The sequence below is a fragment of the Calidris pugnax genome, unplaced genomic scaffold, assembly GCF_001431845.1.
Source record: "Calidris pugnax isolate Ruff unplaced genomic scaffold, ASM143184v1 scaffold24, whole genome shotgun sequence".
NCBI classification, from domain to species: domain Eukaryota; kingdom Metazoa; phylum Chordata; class Aves; order Charadriiformes; family Scolopacidae; genus Calidris; species Calidris pugnax.
In genome coordinates, this window is record NW_015090922.1 from 12449838 (window position 1) to 12471866 (window position 22029).

The 22029-nt window shown below is 43.4% G+C and overlaps 2 protein-coding genes across 3 annotated transcripts in view; one reads left to right on the forward strand and one right to left on the reverse strand.

Annotated features, from left to right (window-relative positions):
* Window positions 1-20534, forward strand: part of RHOQ (ras homolog family member Q) — a 37830-nt gene extending 17296 nt beyond the window's left edge. Inside the window, exons 3-6 of the mRNA XM_014950474.1 lie at window positions 13-99; window positions 15876-16040; window positions 16787-16882; window positions 17642-20534. Of these exons, the coding sequence (XP_014805960.1) occupies window positions 13-99; window positions 15876-16040; window positions 16787-16882; window positions 17642-17797 (504 nt within the window). The 3' untranslated portion in view covers window positions 17798-20534. The remainder of the gene's footprint in view (window positions 1-12; window positions 100-15875; window positions 16041-16786; window positions 16883-17641) is intronic.
* Window positions 17979-22029, reverse strand: part of PIGF (phosphatidylinositol glycan anchor biosynthesis class F) — a 21259-nt gene continuing 17208 nt past the window's right edge. For both annotated transcript variants that reach the window (XM_014950562.1, XM_014950561.1), the window contains exon 6: window positions 17979-18352. In XM_014950562.1, the coding sequence (XP_014806048.1) occupies window positions 18239-18352 (114 nt within the window). In that variant the 3' untranslated portion in view covers window positions 17979-18238. The remainder of the gene's footprint in view (window positions 18353-22029) is intronic.

Here is a 22029-nt window from a genome sequence, read left to right on the forward strand (position 1 = left end):
CTGCTCCTCCTTCACCCGCTGTGTTTCTCCCCCCTCGCAGTCAGCGTTACCGTCGGGGGCAAGCAGTACCTGCTGGGGCTGTACGACACCGCCGGGCAGGTGAGTGCCGAGCGCTGCCCCCCGGCCCCTGCCCCGCGCTCCCGCCGCTCAACTTGTGTGCGGGGCTGCGGTGCGGGATGGGCCATTCGGGGGGCGGGTTGGCGGGGGGTTGTGAGGGGGTGTGTGTATGTGTGCTGCGCGATTGCTAAAATCCGGCTTTAAAAGAAAAACATCCATCCCACCCTGATTCCCGAGGGCGGGCAGGCGGAGATGGGCTTTATTTTTAGCGGGGAGCGGCGGCACGGCGTGGCCCGGTGCCGGTGCTCAGGGCAGCGCTCCGGGCCGGGTATCGCGCCCCTCGGTGAGACCCCCTTCCCCGGAGTGGCGACCCCCGTGGGGGGGGAGATGTGCCTCCTTCAGCGCGGGGCGGGGGGGTCTGGGTGCCCGGAGCGGCGCAGGTCGGCTGGAGCAGGCAGGCTGCCGCAGCTCGCCTTGTTTACGCTCCACGGCTCTTAAATAGCTAGAAAGAGTTGTTCGGCTTAAAAGGTGGACGATGATAAAACGTAACTCTCAGCCACTGCCTTTCAGATTACCTGGGTTTCTGTTGCTATCGCAGACAGCTCCAAGTGATTCATTTGGTTGAGATTATTACAGCCGGCTGTGAAAGATGCTATGGCAGCACGTCTCTTAAGTAACTTTAATGATGGGTAAAATGCTTGATGTTTTGGAGGGGTCACCGGTGTAGGGGTTTCTAAAGGGCTCCGTTATTTTATTGGAGTCACTTCTTCATTCCTTTAACTTGCCCTGCACCAGCCGTGGGCCGAGCCCGGGCTGAAGTTCTCCAGAGATGCCTTATCCCAAACAAAACGGGGTGCGAGGGGCCTGACCCCGGGAGGTGCGGAGCGCGGACGGAAATGCCGCGTGGGTTGTTGTACAGTTGCCTATTCCTTATATTAAAACTTCTGCTCTCGCAATGTGAGCATGTGTTTTGGTCTCACATGACCTCGGACATGCTTCCTCGTTGTAAAGAGCAACTAGTAAGATAATCTCACTGGACCCGCGTAGACCAAAGCCATGTTTTTTAACCGTGTTATTTCCTAGACTTAACTGAACAACCGCTGCGTAAATTAGTGTACCGTTTTAGATCTACCTACAGCCTTAAGTAAGGGAAGCGGCATTTAACTGGTCTTTTATATCTTTGTGAGGCCTGAAAGCAGTAATAAAATTAATTCCATGAGAACTGTAGGAAACAGCCCCATTTCCAGAAAGCTAACACCCAAAGAGTGAGACTGTCCCCAAAAGGCTGACTTCATGATTGTCATCTCACTGACGTAAACACAAACTGGTGAAATTTATGCCAACTAGTCCTGTTTTTCTGTAGCAATTGGTTCAAAACACAGCTTGTAAAATATTGCTTTAAAATATGCTACACGATGAGGATCTAGTGCTCTGGGGAATAAAGCATTTGGTTAAGATGCATCTATTTTTAATTTTTTTTATAATGAGCATTGGAAAATGTAAAAGCGACCCTAGCACTACTGTACGTACATGTAGCTTATTTGTGGATGCTGTCTCAAACTGCTTGTGCTGGCTGGTTGCTATTAATGGAAGCGTGTGTTGTTCGCTCTGTGTAACCTTAACTCAAGTGGTTTTGTGGTGTCCCACTCTGCCCCGATGTGCCGAGTACTAAACTGAGCGACCTTTGGCCCCCTCAGAAGCTGGTAGGGTCAAGCTGAACAATTTGCAGCTGAACAGCAAGTGAAGATACTCTTGTTACACTAACAAAAACTTTTCAGTGAGAAATTGTATATCCAGGTGTGTAAAAAGTTGAGGTAAGCCTTTTTTTTTTTTGCAAATTCTGAGAAGCTGAAATCTTCAGCTTGAATTACAGAGCAGTTTCTGATGTCCCCTGGACCAGATCTTGCTGGCCTAATTCAGAGGAGCCTGAGCTCACGTGAGGTGTTTTAATGAGGGTACCTTTACAAATGTTAGCTGGTCTTCGCAAAACTCCCCTGTTAGTCAGACCTGCAGCATTAATAAGATCTTTACCATTATCCCTGTCCCGCTTCAGAGTGCTTGGGGAACTGGTGGACATCTGGGGCTGCCCACGGGATGTCCAGCACAGTGCAGGAGATGCTCATGGGGAGTCTGTGTGAAGATGCCAGTCCATCAATTTCATTCTTTCAGCTGCTTAGTCAGAGAGCATGCTGACAAGCCTCTCTTCCCAGAGCTATGCAGTAACAGAAAGCTTACTTTAAACCTTAAATATTTATAGTAAAGAGCAGAAAAGACATGAGTTGATGGTGCCTTCTCTGTGCTGAGGAGACAGCGTGCTGCGTCTGGTGCCCGCCTGCTGCTGGCACAGACTTCTGTACAGCTCGGATAATTTGCTGCTCAAAGTTGGGATTTCTAGACCGGCATACGTCGGTGTTTTTATTTCTCATTCTGTCACCCCCCAGATAGTTTTACTGTAAAATATTGGCCTGATAGTATCACTTTATCAAAACTTGGCAGCGCGTGATCACTGTGGTGTCTGAGCAGTTCACAGCCTTCAGCGTGTTTATACTCTCTGCTGTGGACAGACTGCATGGGTACAGTCTACAGATCTCATTTCGGAGGGAAGAGGAGTGAGGGGGTAAATGGGAGTTCAGATAGTGACCTACTCCAAATCCACGCAGGAAGCCTGGAGTGGAGCAAGAGTTAAAGTCTTTTTGGTTGCTAGCTGGTGCACAGCAGGCTCATCGGCCCGAAATACTGACTGCCAGCCTGTGGGTCTCTTTAACGTGCGTGGTTACGTATTTAGCAACTTGTGACAGACTCCTCTTTGGCAGAGGAGTCGCAATCTTTTGAGTTCATGGCATCCAGTACTCATTTCTAGCTCGTTTCTTCACAACACACAGAGGATCACGTGTGGTAACTCTGCCAATGACATAATGCCCCACAACTTTGTGAGTTTAAAGTAGGTTGAGAATAAAGCTATTAAAATCCCATTATTCCCCCCCCCCCCCCAATCATCAATTTAGGGGTGTGATGAGCGGAGATCACCCCCCCCCAAGTTATATATAGTGGGGAGAAATGACACTAGTGCTTCACAAACTTCAGTCTGGAGGCCGACAGACCGCCCCCCCCTTTGTGTGTGTGTGTGTGTGTGTGTGTGAATTCAGGCAGGCTTTTCTCTGGCTGAAAACACTGAGGCCCTGGTTGAGCAGAAAATAGCCAGTACAGCTGCTGGGCAGTGGAGGCTCTGGGAGCCCGTTTGGGTTTGCAGCTGTGAAGGCAGGCTTCCATGCCAGGGAAGTGGGTGGGAATTCGGTGCCGGTGGTGTCCGAGAGGACATTCCTCCTGCAATTCCTCCCAAAGGTGGAGCTGGCAGCTCCTTTCAGCCTTGTGGCTGCACGTAGCCAGGCGCTGAGACGGGGTGGGCTTGGCGTGGGCCCTGGTTTCCACAGGAAGATGAGAACTGTGGAACCTGCCTGCATTGCCTGGAGCTGGGAGCATCAGTGTGCTGAAGTGTAAAGGCGAGGTGCTTGTGATACTGACGCGTGGATGCCTTTGGCTTTGCAGGAGCCTCTCTTGCTCTGGGGGACTAACTGCGTGTCACTACCGCTCTTTGTTGAGCAGGGACACGTGGCAAAATCAGCCTGGGAAGAGAACCCTGGTCTCATCTGGGTTCTGTTAACTTCACCGTGGTGGAGTGGTTATCATTTTGATCTTCTGTAGTATCAAAAATAATATTGCCAACTTTCATGAGATGAAAATTTTTGGAGAAATGTCTGTAAGCAGTAAGGAAGAGGTGTGCTGCGTGGTCCCCTTGCCATATCCCAAATGATTGGAGTAAGTAGGAGGACATACAGGAGTTACCTCCTGGGGATTTTGCTTCATACTGAAGGCTGCTGCTTAAAATGGCAGTCAGGGCCCATCCTCCTCTCTGTCCCTTTTGCTGTGGGGTTTGCATTCATGGCGTGGTCCCTTTCTTCCAGTATGTGCTGACCACGTACAGGTGGAAGCCTTGCTCTGCCCGTGTGTCTTAGTGCTGTGAAGGACTGTCAGGAGCTGGAGGGAGGACGGGAGGGATGGAGGAGCAGAGCCTGTGCTGTTCCTGCTGCCCTGGGAAGAGATGCTGAGGCACAGCGTGGCTGCTTTGGCACCAAGCCAGCATCCGGGCAGCGCGGAGCCGGGTACAGAAGGAGCAGAGTGAATCTTACTATGGTGCAGTGCCTAATAATAATATTTATATCCCTCAGCATCCCTTACTGTTGTGATACTGGCGAGGCCTGGTTGGGCAGAGCTGGGGTGAACTCTGTTCCTTGGCCTTCCACTTTTATTTCTCTGCCTTAAAGGCCCTAATATGTATAGGGCAATCTGTAGGTCTGATACAATAAAGCTCTCGGTGCCTTCTCAACTGGCACCGAAACAGCAGCCACAAAACACTCATTGTAAGAGCCACTTTTTGGTTCTTCTCGGCTCAGATACTGATGGCTACTCTGGTTGCAGCCACAGCCATTTTAATTCAGAAACACTGATTTTTTTGGTTGTTAACGGAGGCCCTGATGTTAAAAGCAATTTTATATTAAGGTTAGTCCGGCTGCTGAAGTGCGTAAAGCTAACTCAAATATTAGCAAGATCAGCGCCTGCTTTAAGGCCAGGTGTAAGAACAAATGGTTATAACTGTGAACTGGATGCCTGTGGGAAAGAGAGGGGTAGAGGTGTGGTTATTGAAATGGATGATCACCACACTTGCAAAATAAAACAAGAAATAGCAGTAACCTTTGTATTCCTTGCTGGCTGTTTGTCTCGGCTTTGGTAGGTAGCCCTGGTCTGGCAGGTGCCACTTCAGTGTCCAGCTGGAAGCAGAGGCAGCTGCTGGTCATTTTGGCTGGTCAGCAGAAGCAGAAGTGTCACCCCTCTGTCCCTGTTACTCCTCCCCAGTGGCTCCCACCAGGCAGCCACACACACACGTGTGCGAGCCTGGCACACGCGGGCACGGTCTCGCACGAGGCGAAGCTGACACCGTTTACAGCAGAGATGTGAACAGCGTGATTTTGGCAGATCTAAAAACCGAAATGTTCGCCATGAACATCCCGCCTCTTTCCCGTCCCCCTGGTGCCTCCATCCTCCCACCAGCTCCCTCTCCTCCGTTGCCGGGGCTGGGAAGCTGCGAGCTCCCTCACTCTGAGCCCTTCTGCTGGGCTACAAATAGCTGGGCCTCTGCTGAGGCTGCTCCCTGGCTCAGGACAGTGCCAACCACGGAGGCTCAAGGGCTCTGCAGCGACAGCTGGATGTGCGCAGATAAAACCAAAATCTTAAGCTTTTCAAGGCAAAAGGAGGAGGTGAAGTGCCTGAGCTTATCGATCTCTGTGCCCAGAGTTTTCCAGAGAAGTGTTTAAGCAAAGGCAGGCTTTCCCTTTAAAAGGAAAGAGACTCTTACCTTCAGATCGGCTTTTAAAAATGTCCTTCCGACAACAATATTCCCAGTGCAAAGCTCACACGCAAACGCCTCTGTGAGCTGTGACTCACACTCTGGAAGCGTCGTATCTTTCCTGGAAAGGGAGGTAAGTATTGTTTTTTCCAGATGGGGACTCTCAGGATGGGAGATGCTGCTCTGAGTTCCCAAGAAAGCGTTCACTGAATATATGGGGCAAACTCAAGGCAGTTACGTTTCATTTTCAGAGTGTCCAAAGCCCCACGGCACTTCTGAACAGCGGCACTGAGTTATGCTAAAATCAAGCATAAGGGATATGTTTGAAAATGTAGATCCAGAGTGTCTTCACCAAATTAACAGTAAGTTAATGGCAGACCAAAGTAAAGAACCCAAAGCAAACCAAGTTTGAGAAGTTCTCTGGAACTTCAATTGAAGACCTGATGACCTAGAGAGGCTCTTGCTAAACATTGATTATGTGGTCAAGTAAAAATCCCTTTTTCCTGGGTTAAGAGTCAGTAGATAACCTTTAGTTTATGACAGAGTTCTCTCTGAATTTTACTCCTTTATAACTTCTTTGAGGTACAGCGACATCATTCAATGCTGTCCAAACATCCCAGCTAAAAAGGCAACACTGAATACAAGCAATAATTATTGCTCTTCCAGCACAATGTTACTGCATATGCTCTAACTTCCTGACTTTGTTTTAAGATGGGGTGTGCACCCGCACTCCTTTGAGTCTCATGTACTCTAGGGCTGTTCTGTGGGAGGCAAGAGGGAGGGAGTGGGACAACTGGGCAAGGTGGCGTGAGCCGGCAGCGTTTTTCTGATAGAGAACATAGGAGACCCTGAGAATTTTTGGCAGGTCCATAGTCAGACTTCTTGATTGAAATCTGTTGCTTTTGCAAAGACCTCCGTATTTTCGTAAAGTATAAAAAAAAATGCACTATTTTTCACTTATATCCTAACTTCTGATTCATCCTCCAAACTACATCTTAAACTAAATCTAATTTAGGCTCGAGTGCTGCCTCTGTAGCGCATACCTGCAATGCAGGAGGATGGATAATGCGTGTTAGGGTCTGATCCAGGGCTCTGTGTTAGCGGGCTCCCTGTTGCTGATTTCAGTAGCTTTGTTCCAGTTCCTTTATTGAGAACACATGGACAAAGTGGAGGTAAAACTTCAGCAATACCCAGGTTTTGTCAGTCCCAGGCATTCAAAATGGTGAGTCAGCTATTCCTGTCCACAGGCACCACTACCTAAAAAACCTGGGAAATCAAAATGGGTTGAGACTTTTTCTTTTACCCTTTGCTGGATGTGGGTTTTCTTTAAGCCTTTGGGCTTCATGTGTTCAAGCTTTCTCTATATCTGTGGGGGACTAGAGATTTATCTTTCATTTAAAGGTAAAAAGGCTGTGATTTTTCTTTATATGACCGTAAGAGTACAGGAACCTGGGCTTTAAGAAATAATATAAAGCACACTGATTCCAAATCCTGCAATTTTATTGTGAATTATGAAAACCAACATTACTTAAATGGATGTGTTGGGACAGAGCTTCAGGACTTTTTTTTAAACCTCCAAATTACCAGTTACATTTCTAACAAAACTGCCTTTCCTCTAATTAGAAAAAATGCAAAATGAGGGCAGAGAGAAGGGGAATTGTATTTTTCTACCGCTCTGCTCTGTGGTTTTATAAAGCAGTCTATTGGTTTGGACTGGTGACTGGATGACTTGTGTTAAGAAAAACATGTCTGAAGGCAACGTGACACTTTCAGCAGTTCTGAAGAGGTTGACGTGTTAGCAGCTACTGTCCTCAGCCTGGTCCCTGGGCTCTGTGCTGCCTCCACGTTGTGGCTCATGTGCAATAATTCTTTGTGGTGGCCGGCACTCGCTGGTGTGTCTGTAAAAATGCAGGTGGCAGCATTATTCTCCAGAGCAAAGGACCATCTATCAGCATCCTGGGTGAGCTTGTGGCTTCCCATGAGTAAAACACAGACTGGAAGTGCCGTGGGTAGCTTGCGCTCTAAATCAGCTGTAGCCGTGAATGATAAAACATCACGGGTGGGACTTCGTGCTAGTTCCTCGTTGGTCTGATTTCCAGTTGGGATGGAGTGGTGGAGTCGATCAGGGATGGATGCCAGGTGTGACCTGTGCTGCGTCTTTGGTAACGACCAACCGATAGCCCAGCCATGGGCTGTGAGAAGGCTTACATATTCCTCACTTAAGAAAGAGAAGCCAACCATAGACAGTTTTTCAACTGCCTTAACATCTGCTGCAGTGAAATTGTGAGTGTTTTACCATGTTCTTCAGTGGAAGCTGTTAGCCCTGACTAATTGGGACTTGACAAAAAATGCCTATAAATACTTGAAGGGTGGTTGTCAAGAGGATGGGACCAGTCTTTTTTCAGTGGTGCCCAGTGACAGGACAAGAGGTAACAGGCACAAACATGAACATAAGAATTTCCATCTAAACATGAGGAGGAACTTCTTTACTTTGAGGGTGGCAGAGCACTGGAACAGGCTGCCCAGAGAGGTGGTGGAGTCTCCATCTCTGGAGACATTCAAAACCCGCCTGGACACGTTCCTGTGCAACCTGCTCTAGGTGGACCTGCTCTGGCAGGGGGGTTGGACTAGATGATCTCCAGAGGTCCCTTCCAACCCCATATTATTCTGTGATTCTGTGAGGTGCAAAAGACTCTCAGGGATTCCTTTAGTTCCAGAAACTCTTTCACCCTGATGTGTTTATTCAATGAGCACATGATGGCACTGGTACTCTGGCATTTCATCTTCAGAGAAGCTGGAGATGGGAATTAATCTTGAGGAGCCGGTGTGAAGGCTTAGTCTTCTATCTTACAAAGCTGTTGCTCTACACTGGACTGAAGAATGTGCTTTTGGGGTTTATTTGTAAAAAATGAAAGGGCACGAGGCACCTAACTGATCAGTCTTTCTTGCCTGGGCAGGATTTATAGAGTTAGTAAATGAGAAGACATGTCTGATATGATATGAATAACTATATTAAACCATCTCTATTCCACAGTCTTTTCAATTTGAGAACTGAATTATTGATGGTCATATTCTTCTGTAAAAACAAGGTTTAAGAACCCATCTTTCCTAAGAGTGGGTTTTGCAGAGGACCTGCAGGTCCCCCGTGCCAGGGTGAATTATTTTTTTTTTTTCCATTGATTGCCCTAATCTGAAAAAATGGAAAAACCTGATTGTTCCTGGCTGCAGCCACCAAAACTGAGGTGAATTTCTTTCTGGACAAAGCGGGAATCCTGTGTGGGAAGTGTGCTGTTCATAAGGTCACTGACGGTGGGAAAGGAACCAGCATGGGGATGCACCACAGCCTTGTGATTTCTCAAGGATAAGGAGTGAAAGGGCTTGCCCACGGCAGCTACTCTGCCGCTTCTTAAGAGCTCTACAGGGGCTAAGCAACTGGTATAAGGTCTTTAAGTGAAACTGTGCTCGCTGATACTGCTTGCAGTCAGTTGAATCCATGTTCTGTTGTTACAGACGCTACAATAATAAGTTTTATAGAGAAAATTTAGAGACTTCCACGTTTAGAAGAAGCCACCACGAAGAAGCCAACAAGTTGAAGTTCCTATGGTGATGGACAGGAGAGAGGGAGTCTACTGTTGAGACTGATGAGGCAAATATTTTAGCATCAACACATGTGATGCAAGATGTAGGATTTGGACAGTATTTAATCCCACATTAAGACTGGGATCAATTCGGATCACTTAAAGGCATTTTTTTGTATAATTAAAGGAATATTTTGTCCTTCTTGTCCTTAATGCCCTAAAATCCATCTTACTAGGCTCCATCGTCCAGCTAGTTATTTCTCACTATACAGAAAAGCTTTTCAGACATGTAAGCAGCTGCGTAGTCTTCAAATTTGCCAGAAGGAAAGTTTTGTTGAAAAAAAAAAAAATCATAATTCAGAAACCCTGGGCTTTTTCAATGTATAATTCATACTGCCTTTGAACAGTCCTCCTCGCAGGAATTTAGAGATGGATTTAGATCAGCTTACTTCATTTTCAGAATACAATGGAAGAGCACTTACCCTGCATTCCTGCAGCCTTTTCTATAAATTAAAAATAGATGCTGGGCCCAAATTGGCAGCTTTTTGCGCTCCCTGGGAAACCTGTGCGAACGAGCCACAACAGGACAGCCCGGCTTCCTTCAGCAATGCAGGCTGTATCCCCCCCAAAGCCTGCCAAGAGAGACCCTGCAGCCAGGGAATAATCACCACATCTTGTTTTGCGCATTCAGTAGCCAGTGGCTACTGAAAACTCAAAGGTAGCAGCGATCGGCAGGGCCAGAGGGCCCTGCATTAGTGCTGCCTCGTGAGCATCCTGGGGACACTCCACCCTCCTTCCCTGCACAGGGGTACAGCTCATACAGCCCAGGCTGAAGAAATTCAAAAGTTTTCTTCTTAGCCAGAGAAGCCATTTGCGCTTGGCACGGGCCAGTACAGACCGCTTCCCTCCCTCTCCTCCCCCGGCCAAGCATCTTCGTAGAATCAGAAACCACAGGGTGATTCAGCGGGCGAGGGCAGTGTCCTGGTGTGTGCTCCTGGTTGCTCTGGGAGGCTCTGCCTGGTGCTTATGGCAAAGCTGCTCATCAGCCTTTAACTCCGAATAACCTGGGGGAGACGGCAGGATGCCTCCAGTGGGGTGGCCACGAGCCCTTACTAAGTCCCTGGGGCGCACATTGGATACAACGCTTGTTACGGTTCACTGGTTATGCTTTCCCAGGATTACTGGGGGCCTTCTGAAATGGAAATTTACTTCCAGGCAGGAAAACTATGAAAAATGCAGTCTCTAAGGATAGCTTTGAAACACACTTCAAAAATTAAAGCCTAGGGGTTCACATTGAGAGAGGGCTTTTGACTGTCATTACCAAGCCCTGCTATGAAACGGGTTACAACTTGGACTTTTAGCTGGGGTTTTGCTCTGCAAAAAGCAGCGAATTCCCTGTGTGTGCCTCTCTGTGGCCCTTTGAGCAGCAGCAGTCATTACCCTTCACTGCATGAAGGTTGGATTCCTCCAGCAACTCTGCCTGATGTCTATTTTTGGCTTCCCCTCTAAAAACAGATGGTTGGGAGTGAGAACCTCCTCTTACGATGGCTGTTGTAAGCTGTGAAAGCAACAGATGGTTGCTAACACAGAGATCACAAACCCAGAGTTGATGAGCTGCAGTTTTAATTCCAGTGGTGCAACCTTTATTTTGTTCCCCCCCATCCACTTCGTACTTTCTCAGAACAGAAAAGAAATAGGCTTATCCTTTTGTTCATAACAGTATGTCTGTATTATACGACTGGAGATGTATCATTAGCATTTCTTTCCTAAGGTGCAAAACACATGGGATCATTACCCTTTTGTTCCGTGAGAGGACAAAACACCAGGCCTGGAGTAAAACAGAAGCAGGAGACACCTTGCCCAGGGCCCCTGCCACTCATGTTAATGACATACCAGAATTCAGTTTCTCCTATTTGCTTAAAGTTGCCAGCCCTCATATTTGCAAGGAAAAAAAAGAAAATCAAACAGGTCTAGGTTAACATCTTCACCACTGCCTGTAACAGCAGAACTGAGAGGCGTGAACTTCTCCAAAGGTCTTGGTGAAGACGTGGAAAGGTATTGATTCCAAAGGTGACTCCTCTAACTGCCTTTCATCTCTCTAAATTTGGTAGAGAGACCCCAATACCATTCCAGAGGAGAAAAAGGCCTGTGGTCTCGCATTGCTGAGAGAGGGGGTACGGACCTCTGTCCCCATCACTTGAACTTGGGCAAGGAGAAGGGTGATACCATAACACAGGGGAGCTGCAGGGGCTCTAGTACTACGGGATCTCAGCATGCCTGCACCTCTTACTTCATTTTTCTAATAAATACAAAGAAATAATGCTTTTTGTGGGTCAAGAAGGTTGTCCAGAAATTACTGGTCTTCACTTTTTCTTAGTTAATTTAAAAAAAAAATCCCACTACACATAAGCTGTGTACATCAAAGGCTTTTGGAGTGCTTTGCGAAGACTAATGCATTATTAAGGTAGCAAACCCCTACGGGGCACCCTAACAGATGGGAAGATGCAAGTAGAGAGAGGATAATAATTTGCTCAGGGGCACCTATTGTGTCAGTGGCAGAGTTAGGAACAGGGTTTGTGTGTTTTTAACTATGTCTCTCAGCTGATATCCATGGATTTGGGCAGAAGTATTAGTTCAAAATCAATTGTACAACTTGAAATACGGCACTGCATCCTGCTTTTATCCTGAGCAAACCCTTGAAATGAAGAAGAATATAACGCTGCAGAATTGCAATACTATTCTTCAGTCTGCAAACAAAAAGCTCCTCAAGACCTCTGTTTTTGAGCAGGTAAATGTCAGGAAAAGAAGCAGCAAAATTTTGGACATGTTAAAACAAATCCACCTGAACACCCAAAATACAATGAAAATCAGTGGTGCGGTTTACAAATACAAGGCAGTGGACAATCTAAGAAAGGCAGGTTATTAGGGACAGTAACATGGAAAAAAGAGACCTAAAGGAGAGATTTTAGGTAGCTAAGATAAAGGCAATGCTAGGCTTACCTACAGAATATCAAAAGAAGGGTGAAATTAAAAGAATGAATTTCTATTCTCCCTTCTTAAAAACAAAACAAAAGCCCCCAACAGTCCTTCCCAGTTTGGAGCTGAGAAGCCAAATTAAGTCATTGGTTCTGCATCTCACCTCCTTTCCCATGTCTGGGTTACCAGAGAGACAGAAGGTAAATGATGGATGGTCCTGTTGCAATGTAGTATCTTTTATAGGGATCACAGCTCCATATAACATGAATTAAGCCAACATACTTGCACCCAATTTGTTTAAAGTTACTACAACTCTTATATTTTCAGCATGTTTTTCTATTTGTATTCATCTGATTCAGCAAGCAGCTTATGATTTTGTTTCGAAGTCCAAAGTATGTTGGAAAATGAGCCATTTCACTATTATAGCCTGGAGTTTTTGAGCCTTGTATTGCATATTTTGATCCTTAGTGGCCTTCTGGCCCATCTTATTCACATTAAAATATTCCAGTTAAATTCTTTAAATATTTTTAATGCCTAAATACACACGCAGTGCCTCCCCCAATTAGATTGGAAGTCTAATTGCTGTAGAGTGTGATGTGTACAGGCACTCAAATTGGAATTTATGTTGACTGGCTAGTATAATTACATTGTGCCGTTGCATTTAATTTTAGAATGAACCACATTTATTTCCCTTACGCTAGATTCAGGAAATAAATTATAGTTGGAGCAATCAGATTTTTCCAGGCTTCTCTAATATTCAGTCGAAATTCATTTGGTATTTCAGATTCTTCTACCAAGTGCAGCAGTTATTTAGGCCCAATACGTCTCTAGAGAAAGTTTCCAGGTTTGGCTGCTCTTTCTGAAGGGCTGTTGGAGAGCAGAAGGACACTTCAAGCACAGATGACCTACTCGATGCTGGTAACATTTCAGCTAGGGGATATCTTGGGAGGACCCAGGACCAGTCTAATCATGAGGCTTTATTAGAATTACCTGCTATTACTATCAATACAAACCTAATTTTCGTAGCACAGACAAAAGAGCCTGACAGCACTGACTTATTTCAAGCAGCAGGATTGGTGGGTACAGCCAAATTCTCTGTTAATCTAAGTGAGCATAAATGCAGTGAAGTCACTGTAGTGGACACCACGCAGGTCTTTGGCCGTGGTACATGTGTCCGATCACACTGTATGTGCCTTAAGTTTAACTTCTTGATTACAGAGGATGGACCCGCAGCTTGCCCAGGGCAGATGGAAGAGGGTTTAAATCCAAAGGCATATAAATAGATGCAGGGACAGGAAAAGAGTTCAGCAACGCATAATACCTTAAGAAGCGGTACCGTTGCTTGCTACCAGATGAGTGCTGATGAATTCCTGGCAAGTCAGGTGCAGTGCCAAGATGCAGCTAAACGTGCAAGGATTTGTATCTAAAGGGATTTTAAAAGATGATAAACTAAATATGAAAGTTTTGAACTAAACCATGCAAATGTAACTGGGCTTTGAAATCAGAAAATGATTAGTATTTGCTATGAATAAAAGGTCCATTTGTAATTTGAAGTGGATTAACTAAGAGGTATTTTAAGGTCAGCGGACTAACAGTCATTTCTGGTGACAACGAAGTGTTTTCTCCATTCCAATATTTAATGCAGACAGTATTGTAGTTACTGTAACCCAGGTGTGAGATTTTTAGAAAATGTTGAGTATAGTGAAGGCAACTCTTTGATAGTAGGAATAAATTACGACTTTAAACTAATTTTTTTTTTAAGAAAACTTTTTCAGTAATAGCCTGCATATGATTTAGTAGAGCTGAATTTGAGAGCAGCTGACGGATCTGCCCGCGTGTTCTTGCATGCAGATTTTGTACTCCAGGGACAGTGTAATTTGCAGTTGGGAAGCTTCTTTTAGGATTTTGATCTCCACCCTAGAAAACAGTGGCAATCCTGAGCAGGATCAAACTACATTCAGTAGTAGAAGTGAAACATAAAATGAATAAAAAAAGAATCAAATGCTAAATAGTTTTAAGTTGCTGTTGTGATTAAAGTTATTTCTGCCTTCTATGATGAACGTCCACAGATGTGGAAAAGGCACAGTTAGGAGTGTTTTTTTTAAAAAACAAGATAGGAGCCTTAGCTTGTCCTATAGGACATTAGCAGGGAAACAACTGATCTTCAGAAAGACCTGTCAGATGTTGTAGTTTCACAGTAGTTTCAGTTACTGGGGTTGTGAAACTGGGAGCCCATGTTTGCAGCCAGACATGCTTGGGCTTATTGATGAAACTGTGGAGCATACAAGACTGGGAGTAGGGCGTACAGTCAAATTGGCACATGAGAATACTGATTACAAATGAGGATATTGTGTAAATAGACACTGAAGAGCATTGGCCAATTTGTCTCCTTGCTAGTGCAGAATCTACTTCAGTGCTTGTTCCCCTATGTCTTTTCTCCATTTCACGTGGAGGGCAACAGCCCTCTTCCTGTACCTGTTGGCTTCCAAATGAAAAGGTGGGTCTGGCAGAAACTGTTCTGAGGAATCTTTCACAGGTTTTCTGAAATTCTAGTGACGCCATCTTTAAAACTTAACAGCTAATCAATGAAGGGCTTTTTTGAGGGTGCAACTATAGGTTAGTAATCTGCTAATGTGACAGTTGCCGAGGAAACAAAAATTTAATTTTCTGGCTCGTTTCAAAGATGAAGTTGAATTACATTTCTGTCTCTACATTTAATGAACAAATCATTCCAGTATTTGTGAGATTTAATTAAGATGGGAAGCTTGCATGGGGAAGAGGGAGGTTGCTGCAGCAGCTATAATAAACTGGTGTTTATTGTGGAAGAGAAGGCCTAAAACCTTCTTTGCTGTCTCTGCAATGCCTGGGCTTGGTCTTAGTTGTCTGTGTTTAAAAAAAAAAAGCCTAAGGTAGGACTGGTAGGACATTGGTTCACTGTCATAGACCAAAGGAAGTCTTGCAGAGAGAAGCTGGGGCATGTTCCCTCCTGCTCTTTGCTAAAAAATATGGCAAAATCCACTTAGTTTCTCTCTTGCTAGAGGGACTCTGTTTTACAGCAGGGACAATGCTCCTGGGTACCTCTGTTGCCAGGGTATTGCATGCCCTGGCAGTAGGACTGGTAACTTTAAATGCTATGATTCTAAATGACCCAAATAATAATCTTTTCATGCTAACTCAGCTCCCTCCTCCCCCCCAAAAAGGGGCATTAATGTTCCCCTGATAGTGTTCTTGATGTTTAATTTCTGGTCTTTCCTACTCATTGCTGGATTTGCTTACAGAAAGCAAGAGTCTGGACAAAAGAGGTCCCTTCTGATCCTTACTTCGTCTGCCCTGATCATTAGCATCAGGACAGTATGGTTTCTAAGAGACAGAAAGGAAATTCTAAGGAGGGACTCAAGTATCAGCTCTACATATGTTCCAAAAGGGAACATGGCAGCGTGTTAAATAGCCTAAATATAGCCCAGCTTTGTATAACCTGGATGGCTCTAAGCAGTCACATCTGCTTACTCTCTTTGGTCAAAAAAAATGCTAACCTTTGATCTGCAAGTATGTTGGAACCATAAGCTTTTCTTTTTTTTTTTTTCTTAAAGTGAAAACTTTTTAAAGGGTAGTCTTCTATATATTCTCGTACAGAAGTAAGTTTCTATTGGTATTAACACACTGGGGTTTTTTATATTAATATTCACATATAATTACCCTCATATGCAGGTTTTGCTCTAACAGCCACGCTAACCAGGAATAGTTGTAAATATTCAGAAAGCTTGCTTCAGCAAAATATTAAGAGTTTCTAAATATAGCTGTTGAAATTAACAAAATACAAGCAACAATTTAATATTGCAGATAACAGAATTTTTCTTTCTCAGGAAGACTATGATCGTCTGAGACCTTTATCTTATCCTATGACCGATGTCTTCCTTATCTGCTTCTCAGTGGTAAATCCTGCTTCATTTCAAAATGTGAAGGAAGAGTGGGTACCGGAGTTGAAGGAATATGCACCTAATGTTCCCTTTTTACTAGTAGGAACACAGGTATATCTGGTTCTGTTCTATTTTATTTAAACAATTCAGATCGTTGTACGGTGCCTTTGCTTTGGGCTGGCAGTTCAGGCCCAACAGGACCTGAGCAGCATCTCCTTCTGGCTTTGGTGGAACGACCCTAGCAAGCAGCAGAAGAACCTACATCTGGGTTGTTCTGTAATGATCTACCTCCATTTTGTTAAAATATATGGATTGTAAACTGGGTGGCAAGGTTGGCTGCATCTCTCTATGTGACCTCCTATAAAGTCATGGGACTTGGGGAACAAAATTGTCTGTTCATACCCATGTTACTGGAATGACTTGGGTCTGCAACTGTTGGTCATGTCCAACGTTTGCTGATGCAAAGGAGGAAGGGGAGAAGTGAGATGATTTCCTCTTGCTTCATGTGGGAAGCGGGCTGGGCTTCAGTTATAAGGAGACCCACATGTTGATATTATGTTTGGGTTAATCTTTCTGCCACTGATGAGTATAATTTCTCATATTCTGAGATTATCACATCTAATTAAAGAGCTGAATTACAGGATAAACGTTTGTTCTTTCTAGATTAAAGGTAGTAGTTCAGAGCTTAAATTTCCAGTGCTTTTGGATCAGGAAGGGTCCACAATCTAAATCATGACATGATTCCATTCTTATACATGTAATACTCCATTAAATAAATAATTCTGCTTTAAAAAATATGGCCTGCTTGCTTTTGTTTAGAAGAAGTATTCCAACATGACTGCAATCTTTCTTACTAGATTGATCTTCGTGATGACCCAAAAACTCTGGCAAGACTGAATGATATGAAAGAGAAGCCCATATCCGTGGAGCAAGGACAGAAGTTAGCAAAAGAGGTAAACTGGATACTCTTAAATGAAAGCAAGTAGCAAAGAAGGAAAAAATCCCCATTTCCAATTGACTTTTTCTTCCTTTATCACTTAGCCCAATTCTTTTACCAGTCAACATATGAAACCTTATGATTGGTTACCAGTTAAGAATATTTACTTACATTGTTGAGCGCAGCTAACAAGCAGACCTGTGTAATAACACTTCCCTCTTAGTAATAGTTCTAACTTGCTGTGTAGACACTCATAAAAATACATAAAAATTTCATAAGCATTAGGTAGAGTGACTTAAAATCAGAGTGGTTGAGGTTGAAAGGGACCTCTCCTGCTCAAGCAAAATGTCAGAAGCATCTTAAAGAAATTATTTGAGAATGCCATTTTAGCACACTGCATGGATAATGCTTATCAGGACACTTATTTATAGAGTCTTATTTTAGATGATTCTATGATTCTATGAATTGGTCATGTAATTCTGTAATTCTTTCTTGCTGTTTAGTTACCAAAAATACTTTAGGACCCCACTGCCAATCCAAAGAGCTTATTTAATATGCTTCCTTTATAAACCAAACCAACTTAAATACATTCCAGATCTTTGGCCAAAAGACAAATCTTCTGTTCTCTTAGTGGGGGAAGCACATTCAGATAATTTTTCTATATCACAGCCAAATATTGTGGTGCCACTATAGAAAAAAAAAAAAAGCAGGAGTGCACAGGTAGAACTGAACAGCTGAAATATATTGCTATTGAATTTACTTATTTTCTTGACAGATAGGCGCCTACTGCTATGTGGAGTGTTCAGCTTTGACACAGAAAGGACTGAAGACCGTTTTTGATGAAGCTATTATAGCCATTCTAACTCCAAAGAAACACACAGTGAAGAAGAGAATAGGCTCAAGATGCATAAACTGCTGTTTGATCACGTGAGATCCATTTGACAATGGCCAGGCTTACTGTGAAATTCTACTGAATTTAAATACAATGCATTAAGTACATAGCGAACTTGCTACAGGTTTGAAAGCTAAAACTACGATTATGCCTTCTACAACCAGTGACATCCAGAGGAATAAAATCAATCTCAACGAACTTGTAATAAGAAGCCACCACATCTATTACAAATATTTTATTCAGACTGGAAGGTACAATCTCTCAGGGTTACATAGTCTAGAGGAAGCAAAAACTGCACCATGTTGAAACGGCATCTATGCGATTTTACCGAGTGGAGATGCTTGGCCTGAAATACTCTAAATGAATTTGGATAGTCTTCTGCTTTGACTATATATATATATATATATTATAAAAACAACAACTTTTGCACAGTCTGTATGGAATCTGCACAAAGAAATACCTTGTCTCTCTTTGCTCCAGTTATCTGCTTTTGTATGTAAGCTGCTTCCGGTTCCAGTGTATCCACAGAGGTGCAATAATCAGACCAGCCATATAGCCAAAGGTAGCTCCGAGGGAACAGGAAATGGGCCACACCTGAGGGCAGAACACAAGGTAAAAGCAGACAATGAGGAAAACGTTTGTGGGTTTTTTTGTACTTCGCGAGCACAAATTCTCAGTGTAATCTAGGTACTGAAAGATGGGACAGTCTTACTCTACTTTAAAGCTTGACGTGCTTTCCTAAAAATGCCAAAAGTGTAACAGTCATCTTCATGAACACTAAATGCTGTTGTACAGTTTTTAAGTAATATGCATTAAAATGTAACCAGGCTTCTGGCTATTGCAGACTTCAGTTTGATATTCCCAAAACTATGTGAAAAACTTGAGAAGTATTTCTATCCCCTGAAGCGTTCAGCCAACCCAGCTTCCTGTGCTGCTGCACGTGTTTGGAAACCTACAGATTTCTTGGCAATTCCTCCTCCTGATTTCTCACAGCATTCTGAAATGTTCAGAGGTGTGTGTGTATAAACAAACTAATATTCAAATGAGGCCAGAAACTGAGATGGATAGAGGGTTTTTCTTTCTTTTGGTTTTGGAAAGTAGGCAAAGGGCTGAATTTCCCTCTGGCTAGCAGGAGGGAGGGAACATAAATTTGGAAACTGACTGAACATCTTGCACCCAGTTCAGCAAACACGTAGTAAGCCAGTTATGTTAAAGAGAGCTTTAATTATAAGCTCTATTTCTTAGTACAGGAACAGGGAACTGACTCAATACAGCTGACTCACGTTCACCAACCATCTAGTACTGAGGCAAAGAAGTAATGTGATTCTCCACCCCACCCCCAGCTTTTTATTTTTTTTTTTTTAATTGGCATTGGTTTGCAGGGAGGAGGGGCCAGAGCAAAACTTAAACAGTCTGTCCTTAGATGTAGCTTATATTACCAGTCAGCTACTGTCAGCTACAGTCAGCAGACTGCATTTGATTAAAGTCTCAACTAAGTTGGTGATTAAGAATTATTATTTACCGTGGAATAAACTGAATTCCCATCCCTCTTCAAAATTCTAGTTTGCATACTTCTTTTTTGCAAGGACAATTTTGCACTTCCTGCTGTACAGTGCATGTTCCTGAAGTAAGTACACACTGCACTCTCCTTTTTTTTTTAATTTTTAAATTAAGGGGGATATTTCCACCCTCTATAGTACTTGAGACTGAGAAATGCACTAGACATTAAAGACATACACATCTCAGTGTCCAGCCTTCTGTTCCCCTTTATTTTGACTTGCAATTCCTGCATATCAAATTAACTTACTCTTAATGGTACTGGTTCCTCCTTTCATTCATTTCCCTAGCTCTGATTCTTCTCTTTACTTCATTATCACTTGGAGAAATATATTTATTCCTTTGATCATGGGAACTTTAACTAGGAGTAAGAGTAATGTATTTGTCCTCTGCTGTTTCATCTTCACAGTCTCCTCAGCTGATTCATCTTCACATTCCTTAGCATTTGCAGTTTTATATATTATTTGGAGGTCTTAAGGAGTGTAGCAAAGATGACTAAACAAGGTGCCTTAGGTACTCTTTATTGACCTTGTTTCATTCTTCCATTTCTGGACATTCTGTCTCTGCTACTTGTTTTTTGCTGCTGAATATTTTGGCTGTTGCCTCTCAAACCAAAGACTTGCTTGTTTTCATTCATTCAACAGTGGTATTGTAGATCATCAATAAATAGCCTTGAGATGCTTAGGCATGGTAAGATATTATGTATATTTAAAACTCACATGAGTTTGTGGCCTTGGCTAAACTTACACTTCAGGTGGATCTTTCCAACTTTTAAATGAAATGCAATCAAATTATTTCTAGTAGCTTCAGGCTATTGCACATGTCTAAAGGACAAAACAATAAGAAAAAAAAGTCTCTGCAACCCTAGCTGCTCACTCAGTAATGTTCAGTTGGAACAGGAGTTGTACTTTCTTATCCACAGATGAAGTCAAATACCACTCTAATATCCACAAAACTCTAGACAGAGGCTTCATAACTCAGTGGTCTTTTTGCATCAGTTTCTTTCAGTGATCAATGATCCTTCACTATATTTTACCTACATTAGGTGAATCTGTAGTTGCCTATTTGCTTTTCAGAAGTGTAAGGAAATGTTGGAGTCTCGAATTTATCACATCCCCTTAACTAGAGAGTCAATATCCCCAATGACCCATTGACCCTGTATCTTTCAGTGTTTCGTGTATAGTGGGCAATTGTTGGTACAATTAAAAGGATCTCTGATGATTGTTGTAGCTTCTTTTACCTGATTGAACTGCAACTTGGAATGCGGTTTTTTTAATAGTTATGTAACTTTTAATATTAACTATGCCTTTGTCTGCCTTCCAAAACATTCAATTTCTGCTTTGCTTTTATAAAATCAGTGTTACCCCACAGAAATTTGAGGCTGTCTCACTTAACACATGACTCTCTGACATCTAACCCTCCCGGGTGGCAGCTGGCTCAGACAAGGGGCAAAGGGAAGAAACCACACAATATTCCATCTCACTGACTGTGAGTGAGACACAGAAGGAACACCACCTCATCCCTTTGAGAGGCATACAACAGAAGGGTACTAGGCCAGGTACTCATTTTTATTATGCTGGTCAGATGGCCCAAAGCAGTTCTGAAGGTTGTTTGATTGGCCTTTTGAAAACTCCCTAAGCACAGAAGTCAAAAGCCTGAGCTAACGAGCGTTGCTGCCCTCATGCTATTTTCTCTAACCCTCAAGGCAGGGCAAAAAACCCCTAGCAAACAGGTAATGTTACTAGTTTTATTCTTGACTGCTGGCCTGTAATCTACATGTAGCCAGATGCAACCACGGATATAGCTAAAGCAGCAAGTTATCAAAGACAGATTAAGACGTAGCTCTTAAGCACATCAGCTGCACTAAAATAACAGCCCTTGCATACGCTTTTTGTCAGTCTATGAAAGTGGGTTGCTTTATTTTTGCATTAGCTGCTGGCCTCATTTTTCTGAGACCCAATCTCTTTCTGCTGGACCTTTTTAAATGAATTGCTCGATTGCTCTGCTTTTGCTCTCTCTTTCATATTATCTCTTACACTTGGGTTAGCTTCCCTAACTTGGTACAAACTGCCTCTACGTGATAAAAATCTAAGCTGCTAATATCTGTCTCCCCGTTCTAAAAGATTCCATTCCACTTATTTAAAGTATGCAACTTCTAATACACCCCTCTCCTCCCCTGAGAACTATTCACTTGGTTTCTTGTACTTCATGCTCCCTTCCCAGCTGTGAGGAAGCTGACATACCCTACCCCAGTAGTGATGTCATGTCTAGGCTGGGTTAGGAGCAAGGGAATAAGATGTTAGGGAACACGGCCTAACCACACTTTTTTTGAGGGAAAGAAAATCTGGAGACAACAGTGTGGGGAGCGCAGGAGACAGGACAGAACATTCTTCAGGAACCTGTCATGAAATGCCTTGTCTGTCCCAGCAGCTGGGAAGCATCAGCACTATCCTCAGCCCAATATAAGAAAAATCAGTTTACTTACATGAGAAAAGGGCAATTTTAACAACCTGTACATGATTGCTAGGAAACTCAACAGCACCTTGGCAAAAACAAATCTCCCCCTACGTGCTTAACAAGCACAAAAATTGCATTTTAAGGGGCAGAGCATGAGCCAGTGGTTAATGCAAAATGATCCTGACTTCTGCTATTTAAGTTTTTTTTTTTTTTTTTTTTTTTTTTTTCTTTGGGCGGAAATTATCAGATTTTAAAAA